At 35.5% G+C, this 9,000-nt stretch overlaps 1 protein-coding gene across 1 annotated transcript in view; it reads right to left on the bottom strand.

The window, feature by feature from the left end:
- Positions 1 to 2,415: 2,415 nt before the first annotated feature.
- The window catches only part of LOC126036381 (guanine nucleotide-binding protein G(q) subunit alpha-like), a 139,239-nt gene continuing 132,654 nt past the window's right edge, over positions 2,416 to 9,000 (bottom strand). The window contains exons 7-8 of the mRNA XM_049796061.1: positions 5,114 to 7,614; positions 2,416 to 5,077 (exon numbers count right to left, since the gene is read on the bottom strand). Of these exons, the coding sequence (XP_049652018.1) occupies positions 7,424 to 7,614 (191 nt within the window). The 3' untranslated portion in view covers positions 2,416 to 5,077; positions 5,114 to 7,423. The remainder of the gene's footprint in view (positions 5,078 to 5,113; positions 7,615 to 9,000) is intronic.

Raw genomic sequence — 9,000 nt, 5'->3', positions numbered from 1 at the left:
TAATCATACTTGTGTGCACAGTTAACTGACAGTTGTTAAGAGACTCCAGATACTTCATCTTGAGATAAATGGAATTTTATTTTTAGGGAGAGAGTGATTCCTCTTTATAATAAATGTATAAAAGTGCAATATCTTAAATATTTACTGCATGCAAGTAATCTTTTGTTGTTGTTGTTAGCATCATATAATCTTATGCAATAACTTATTTCTGCAAGAATACATTTGAACTTATTGTCGAATTAATGCATCCCTTCAGTTGAGTGCCAGTCTGATCATTCATTGCATTAACCACCTCATACAGGACTGTAGGAAAAAAAGCACAGTTCTCTATTGACATACTAAAATGGGTATTTTGGCCCAATTTGGCCCATGTTAGCCTACTATATCCTTCAGTTGACTGTATTACAACTATAGCGTTAAGTTTTGAATGCCTGTCCACAAGGCTAATTGGATCTGCCCCCAATTACAGGAACTTTCTGAAGCTATTATTATTCACAATTTGTCTTTAATTAAGCCAGTATAATCAGTTCTGTAATGATTAGCAGAACTGAATCCAGTATGTCAAGCAACATTCTCTTTATGGCAAACAGGATAAAGGAAAGATACAAAAAAATAATTAGAACAAGATGGCAGGAAGAACATGAAATAAGATTAAGCAAGAAGTGCCGTCTTCACCTGTGTTACACTTCATCAATTGTTCAATTTTAGCAGACCAATTTACCTTTAACTCCCAAGGATCAGAAAGTATTCCTGTGTACATAAATAAAGCAGTACTGTAAAAATACTTTCCTTAGATGGCAGGAAGTAACTAATCAGTGTGATAGATGAGTATGAATGGAGAAGGAAGGAGTGCCTTGGACAAAGACACAGTTAACCTTGAATGTCATGCACAGTGACACGCCATTGTAAATACCCAAAGATGGAAACTTTTTAAAAGATCTTACTGGAAATGAACAAGAACTGGGTGTTTTGGGTTCGGGGTGGGGGTGTTTGTTTGTTTGTTTGTTTTTCTGAGATGAATGAAAGCCCAGTTCTTGTATTTCTCCATCCCCAACACCAAGTGTGACTTGTTGGCTTCAGTCTGACTACAGTTGGGTTTAGTCCATGTATACGCAAACTTGTTATTCTTCAAGGGGAGCAGCAAAGAGTTTTCCATGTTCTATCATTTCTTTTTTCCCAGGATAAAAATGCAAACAAGATCTTTGAAAGTGAAAACAGCAATCCTTCCAAGCCAGAATAGCTAACAGCCCATGAAGTGCATAAAATGAAAGTTTCAGATACTACACACTCTTCAGGACTATGTTTTAAAGGGAGGGGAGTGTTGCTCCGTTTTTTCCTGACTTGCAAGTCTTTTGGCCACACAATTCTACCTCTTCCACTTAGTCATCTTAGCACTTGTCTCAACCCTTGATTAGACAAATTGCTGAAACCCCTGAAAATCAAGGCTACTGAACCAGCCAAGCAAGAAGAGCAAAAGTGAGTGGGTTATTCTAACCCAGGTTATTGGCTGGCCAAGTGGCAGGTCTGACACAAGGACTGGGAACTGAGGTCTTGGAAGGTAGTTCCTTCTGGTAGCAATGAGCTATGACATGGGGTCAGCTGCCTTGATACCAGATACTGATACCAGATGTGTTCCTGAGGAGCTGGTAACTGTGTATTTTGTGGCAGTCTACAAATACTCTGGAAGTCCTAGGTGTTTGGGACAGTATCCTACAGAGCAATTGGCAATCGGGTGATATGATGATAGTATGTGATCCAAGGTTTTATCACCTCTATGCACAATTTATCACACAGATATAGTTTCTACATCTATTTCACGTATCTAAATATCACCACTTATACTGTATTTTTGTTGACATTATCTTCACTCAGACATAAAGATAAAATAAATCCTTCCTCACTGATCCCTCTCCATTACATTCTGCAACAGGAAAGAAAAATCAGGAACCATTCACTCAAGTCCTTGCTTGGGCAAACCGTTTGGAGTCCAAGAATCTCACTTTAACTGTTGTGATCACATAACAGAGAACAAACTTATTTTTGCAACTGGCCTGAAATAACCTTTCTTCAGTAATGAAGATTTGAGATCCACTGATTGTTGATATGAGCCAGACTCCTGAAAAGCAACACGTAGGCATCTTTCTGTTATTCCTATCGTCACATAGGTGAACAAAAAGATTGAAGAAACAGTCTGCTCTTGCAGTACTACTGCAATCAGCCAAAATGCTTATGAAATTCACCTCACCATCTACAAATTCTGCAAGTTTTCTATTAGTGAGATATAGGCTATTATTTCTTTCCCCCCATGCTTCCAAGTTTCCATTGTACACACGCCAAAAAAACCCTTTAATAATACTGTCAAATGACTGTCCCACTGTAACAAACCTTAATTGTTTTGAACATTCTGGCTGTTAGTAAAGATATTCTGGAAATTTTAATATTTAGACAATGATGACAGAGCACATATAATTGAAAAGCAATAATGGAATAATACATCTATCCAACATTTACCATAATAAGAAACATTTTGGGACAACAATAAGCCCAAATAATATTTCAGAAAAGCTAGATTTCAAGGAATGAAGATACTATAGTACTAAGTTATGGCCAAAAATATTGTACTTTTAACCAGCAACATTTCTGAGGGGCAGTAACTGTACAATATTAGTTTTTTTTCCAGACCCCCTATTTTTGTCCCTCAAACAACACACAATACATGCATTTAAATGACACTTTAAGAACAGCAAATATGATCTTTATTTTTAAATACTGCAAGTTTAAAAATGTATCTGACTCCCCCCCCCCCCCCCCCCAAAAAAAAAAAAAAAGATTGGTCAAATAAAGATTTCCTGCATAACGGTAGACAAGGAATCCAGCAACAGACTTCAGTTTAAACTGTTATTTTGAGAGAAAAAAACCCAAACCAACAGATTTACAGTAAGACTGATCTGGCTGACTTTATATTTTTCACACTATCTTTGAAATCTCCCTCTATTCCTTTCTTCCCTGCAGCACAGCTACTGTGAAAAAGCTTGAGAGAAACTTACAGTAAAATCCCTTTAACTAGCTAAATAGTGACCCTCAATGCATTGACTATGTAGAAATGTTTCTGGTTTCATTGATGAAACTCAAAATATTATGAGTAACCAAAAGCCAAAAAAGAGGAAATATCAGTAGCTCCTCTTCTCAAACTAAATGTATGGTTTTGCAAGATCTCTACTAAACTAACAAAGGACAGGGATGGATGGCTTTAGTTGTTTAATGCATATTAAATTTTAGAATTTATAGTTTACGTCATAAGAGGGACTGTATTTACAAAAGTGTGAATTTCTAAAATACCATCATTACCTACACCAGGACATTTTAATTTCCTAAATTATGATGGTCTCTCCAAAACATATTTAATTTACTGGTCTCTTAGCTAGAGGTAGGTCATTTGTAGGCCTTGTTAATATGCTGTGCACACTTGATTAGTTCACTAATGTAATAGTCTGCAGGATAACCATGCACAGAGCTCCAAGAACAGCAGCACATATAATAAATTAATTGGCTAAATTTTATTTTTTCATGTGGGTTAACATGTCTTTGTTGTCTCCTAATACTTCATTCTTTTGTGAAGAATGTGTAACAAGGAAAGGGTCATGAGGTTTGAGTAATCCAAACGTCTTCTGCACCTTACAACCAAAGGCTGGGAGTCTAGCAATGTCTTTATATGCAGCCCTTTTCCCCCCCATTTAGAGTTTTTTGCAAATCATGCAGTCAATTGTGACTGATATCCAGCATAAAAAGTCTCTTCTCTACTTTCAAACTTAAGTGATTCACAATCATGTGGCAGTATGATTAAAAATTACAGTCCATACACCTTGACAATCAAAAGAGTCTGAATTATAAAAAGTAAACTGCCCTTATAGCTGCATCATTCTATATATGTAAGGACAGTGCCAGTTAATTTGTGAAAAAGGCAAGTTTAAGGTTTCTGTAAAACACATATTACAGCTTTCTTGTGCTAGTGAACATCTAGAACAGATTCCCAAGATGTTTTCCTTCCCTCTTCCCCCATTTATGACATTCAAAGAAATCACATAATTTTGGCAAAGTTAAAAGGGTTTCTGTCTTGATGTTTTTGCCTTCAGCTTCATGTTAGAGGCACAAACTTCTGGACTTAAGCACTATAAGGCATAGTAGAAACCACCAATTAAAACAACAGCAACACCACCACCACCACAACAGAATATACTGCAAGTGGGAACATCTGTGTCATTTAAAAAGGAAATGTTTCTGTAAACTGTCACACTGCAATGCTGTGTTAGGTGATTTATGTAAAGCTTGCCTTGGCGTACTGATTTTTTTTTTTTTTTTTTTTTTGAACATGCTCAAATGATCTAAACATTGCCACAGGTTTAACTTACCTAAAATATACCAGAAGTAGCCCAGTGGCACACACTCTTGAAAACTTTTGCAATCACAATAGAACTATAAAGCATGAGTAAACTTTTGTTTTTGTTTTTGTTTTTATACAAAACTCAGAACCACATTTCCTTTTCCCCCACCCAATATCCCATAAGAAAACAAATTTAAAAAAACAAAACAAACCCTAACTTTTGTTAGACACCACTGTCTATTTTTGGGGGTTTTGGTTTCGTTTTTTTGTTGTGTTTTTTTTTCGTTTTTGGTTGGTTGGTTGGTTTTTCGCTACAGTTCCATTTACAGCGCTGAATCCAGCGTGGCGAAATGTATTCCCAGGTTAAAAGAAGGGATATTATCAACACTGGAACTGTGCAAACAGAAGCTCTGTTGCATTTATAGCAAGATCAGGACCAATTTTGTTATGCTGTATGTAAGAGTCACTGCTCTGATCCCCAGTTCAGAATGTCAGTGTTACTTTTTATAACCTAGAACTATCTGCTTTAGCTTTATTAAATAAAACTCCTTAACTCCTTAAAATCATTAACAATAGTGACTTTTTGGTTGTTGTTGTTGTTATAGCTAAGGTTTCTGCAGTTTCTGAAAGACTGTTTGATTGATGTTCTGTACTTTTTCAAGGTATTTTCAGGGTAACAGCATATACTCATTAGTACTTATGTACAATGATTTGAAAGATCTCTAAATTTACTTTTCTAATAAAGCCTATTAGAAAAGTAAAATTAACCTAACATGAACCTGCCAAATAGAAAAAAAGCTTATGTTCCAATCCTAGATATAACGGCATAAGCTCTTCTAATAAGAATCGTTTCTACACCTGTGTAAAGCCCTAACAAGATTTAAGCATTATTTTGAATGTGAATGGCCTTTGTCTGGGTGTCTCCAATTTAATTCTACTCAGGAATGTGCAAATGATTTTATACAGCACGATGCTAGTACCGCTCTGTACTATAGTATTTTTTGTTTGTTTTGTAAATAAAAAACAACAAATCCCTAGTCAGAAATAAACTGACAAAATTTACATTCTTCTCTCTTAAAAAAGTAAATAAAATAACATTATTTAAAATGTGAATTAGCTATGACATACAATACAATTACATAGATACATATCAATACAGCACATTCAATTTGCCAAAAATTAATGATTACAAAGCCAGTATGGATGCTGCCATATATATATATATAGATGTATGTACAATGATTATAGCATTCATAATTGCACTATACCTACAACCAGTTTTAAATTACAAGGTGTTTTCAGAGGGAGCAAAAAATAGCAACTGTTCTTACTACTGTTTTGGAGTTGGGAGGGTTAAGGATGAAAAATGCCTCATTAGTATTTATTGTTAACTTTGGTAATCAACTAATAAGCCATTCTTTTTTGCACCTCCCATGCACTGCTACAAGGCAGCAATTTCTGTGTTAAGTGCACTCTAGTGCTACTTGGCATTGCAGATAATCAATCCAATTACATGTCCGAACTCTTGAGTTTTCTATAGCTTGCTAGCAATCATGCACCTGGTCAAAAAACACCTTTCAACCTAAGCTGCAGAATAAAGGCTCATCAATGTGTGCTGCATTTTTGTTGTTAAAAAATTGCACATTTAAATTTCAAGAATCATTTTCTCCTTGTTTCATTTACATTAATAAGTCTTTTCTAAAGAACATTGAGAGAGGCTATTTTGCATGAAAGCCTATCAAATGTCTGTGAATCAGTTAACAAGCAACCTTATCAAGAAAGGTTCCTGAATATGATCTCTCATCAATAATTTTTTGTTATACAACTAAAGGTGCCTTGATATTATTACAGAAAACAAACTCATGCCATATCTGACATAAGGAGATTTAAACTGTCTTTAAATTAGTAGACCACATGCGTGTGCATGGTGCACCTTGTAGCACTTTCACTCACACTGTTGGTTTTGGCATTAGAAAATGGAACACTTTCTAAAAAAGGGAACATATGAGCTGAAACTGTGTTTGTTTATCATTTGGCAGTTGACTCAATCAGGTCAGTTCCCAACCCATCAGTTTGGCATTTCAATCAGTATCTTATGTTTCAAGAGCATTGGTTTTATAAAAAAGCCAGATTTGGCAAGATTAATTCTATACAATAAAAATAATTTCTCTACTGTGGAAAAAGAACACTTAAAAAAAGCTCTAACTTAAGAAAAAAACCCCACTGTTTCAGGCTGTAGCCACTGGAGAAAATGTAGTGTCTATGACATTTCTATTTGGCATTTGTGAATAGAAGAGAGAAAAAATGGCACATGGCAATTAAAAAGAGATTCTAACATATTCCATGTACATAGCAGGTTGTGTCTTAATTATTTCATTACTGTCTTCTGTGCACCTTTCCAAACTGTGAAAATATGGTTAAATTTAATATCCTTAGGCAACTGTAATTCTATTTTGCAATCCCAATATTCTATTCTCAAAAGTGAAGACAGAATGAAGACACCCATGTCAAGAATTTAAAAATAATAGTATCAATACTTTTGATCCTTCAGAGAAAGTACATACTGTAAAATTATAATGACTGATTCTGATGATAGTATTTTCCTGACCAAATCACTCAACAGAAAATACTTCACCCAGAAATGCAACTGGGACAAAACAGGCCATTGTACCTTGTAAAAGAGAAGGGGGCAAGGGAAGGAGGGAGAGAGAAAGGGTAAGGGAAAGAGGAAACCAGCTTGATTTTGCTTCAATAGCAAAAAACTGCTATCTTTTGTAAATGTACGACTGAGAATTTAAAACACATTGAGTCACGTTTTGCCTAAAAAATGAGGAAATGTGCTGTGAATGTACTTCAGCATCTTTGTTTTTCCTCCATATAGTTTAAATAAAATCATAATATTAACTATAAACTCTGTGGACATTCACAGAGTCCAGGCCGGCAATAAATTAGTATTATGCAATTTTTTTTCACAGATAATACAGTCCCTCTTGTATATCTTCAATCACACAAAGTTGGTTTTGCAGGGCCTCCTAGGCACAGTTAGACCAGGTTGTACTCCTTCAGGTTTAACTGTAGGATTGTGTCCTTGACAGCAGCAAAGACGAAGCGAATATTCTCTGTGTCTGTAGCACACGTGAAGTGGGAGTAGATAATTTTGTCACTGTCTGGATTCAGGTCTACAAACATCTTCAGGATAAACTCTCGTGCCGCTTGTGCATCCCGTTGTGGTCCTGATAATTAAGAAGAGAAAGTCAGTTTTCCTAAAGTCGATTCAATATTTGAACTTCTTTAACAGAAAACAAGAAAGGCTTAGTCTGTGGTCCTCACATAAGAGAAGACAGGGAACTTTCTACTAATCAATAGTATCATATATTGGCTACTTTCTTCCTCGTAGGAACTATGAAAAATAAAGATGGAAGGAAATTTCAGAAGTTCATCAAGTTAGAACTATCATGTCAAAGCTGTTCTTTTCCTGCTGACTATCCTTGTTCTTTGATAAGATAATGTTCAAAAAAGGTGATTTATAACTGCACAGAATGAAAACAAAACATTAGCTATACTAGTAAATCTTTTCAAATGTTAATAGAATTGGTGAATGTTCAGTCTACACCTACTATATTTAAATTATACTTAGGTTCTTTTAGCACTGCAACATTTACTAGTTTTATGAGGTCTTTAATAGATAGGATAATGAAGCCATATCCTGAACTGGTCTGACACTGTCACCAATAGAACTTACTTACTTCAGTGATAATAAAATACACATGCTCTCCAGCTGAAGCTGTTTGATTGCAAAAGGCTCATGTTCTAACAAATCCCTTGTTATCTAGATTAGGTATGATAATGATCCTATCAGACCTAAATTAAGGTTGTAATTCTCTGAAGGATGGAGAATGTATGCAACCAAAACACATGTTCAGCTTTACAGAAGACAGAATGTAAAGTAATGACTTCCAGCCTGGAACAGTGCAGATTCATTCACGTTCACAGCCCAAAGAGCAGTACAGAAGTAAGAACATTAGCCCCAAGCTGTTGAATTCTGTTCTATTATTCCAGTGCCATTTCCAAAGGCCATTACTCCCTTGCTCTCCTGTTTTTGTCATGTGGATTTCTACAGAACATGCAAGTTTTCTGCATTGCCTCCTCCTCCTATACTCTTCATTATTCCTGTTGTTACACGGCAATATAAATACCAGCACTCAGCTGTTATATGTATATATGTCCTTCAGTAGTTATGAAATCTGTACTTTGGGGGTTAGCACATGCCCACATATTTTTCAACAACTGGATAATAAACCTTCTTTTTAATACTTCAAGCTTACAATTGCTAACGTTTTCCGTTTGGGTAACTCCATAAAATGTAGGTAGGGAATGCATGGAAAAGAAATTACATACTTTCTGGTGTGCTATAAATCCATCTGGGTGGGAAGTAAGATTCTGCAATATATGGGTGTATGCACATGAAGATACATGTACCTATATATACATACATACACATACACAGATGACACATTTCCTGAGATTAAGGGATCATAAGCTCTCTGTAGCAGGAGAGAGGACTGTTCAACACTTCTACACACAATAAAGCTTCTAAAACACAACAGGCTCTAGCCTTT

Source organism: Accipiter gentilis, chromosome Z (genome assembly GCF_929443795.1).
Source record: "Accipiter gentilis chromosome Z, bAccGen1.1, whole genome shotgun sequence".
NCBI lineage: Eukaryota > Metazoa > Chordata > Aves > Accipitriformes > Accipitridae > Astur > Astur gentilis.
Note: the sequence above shows the minus strand (reverse complement) of the source record. Positions and strands in the feature narration are given on the sequence as shown.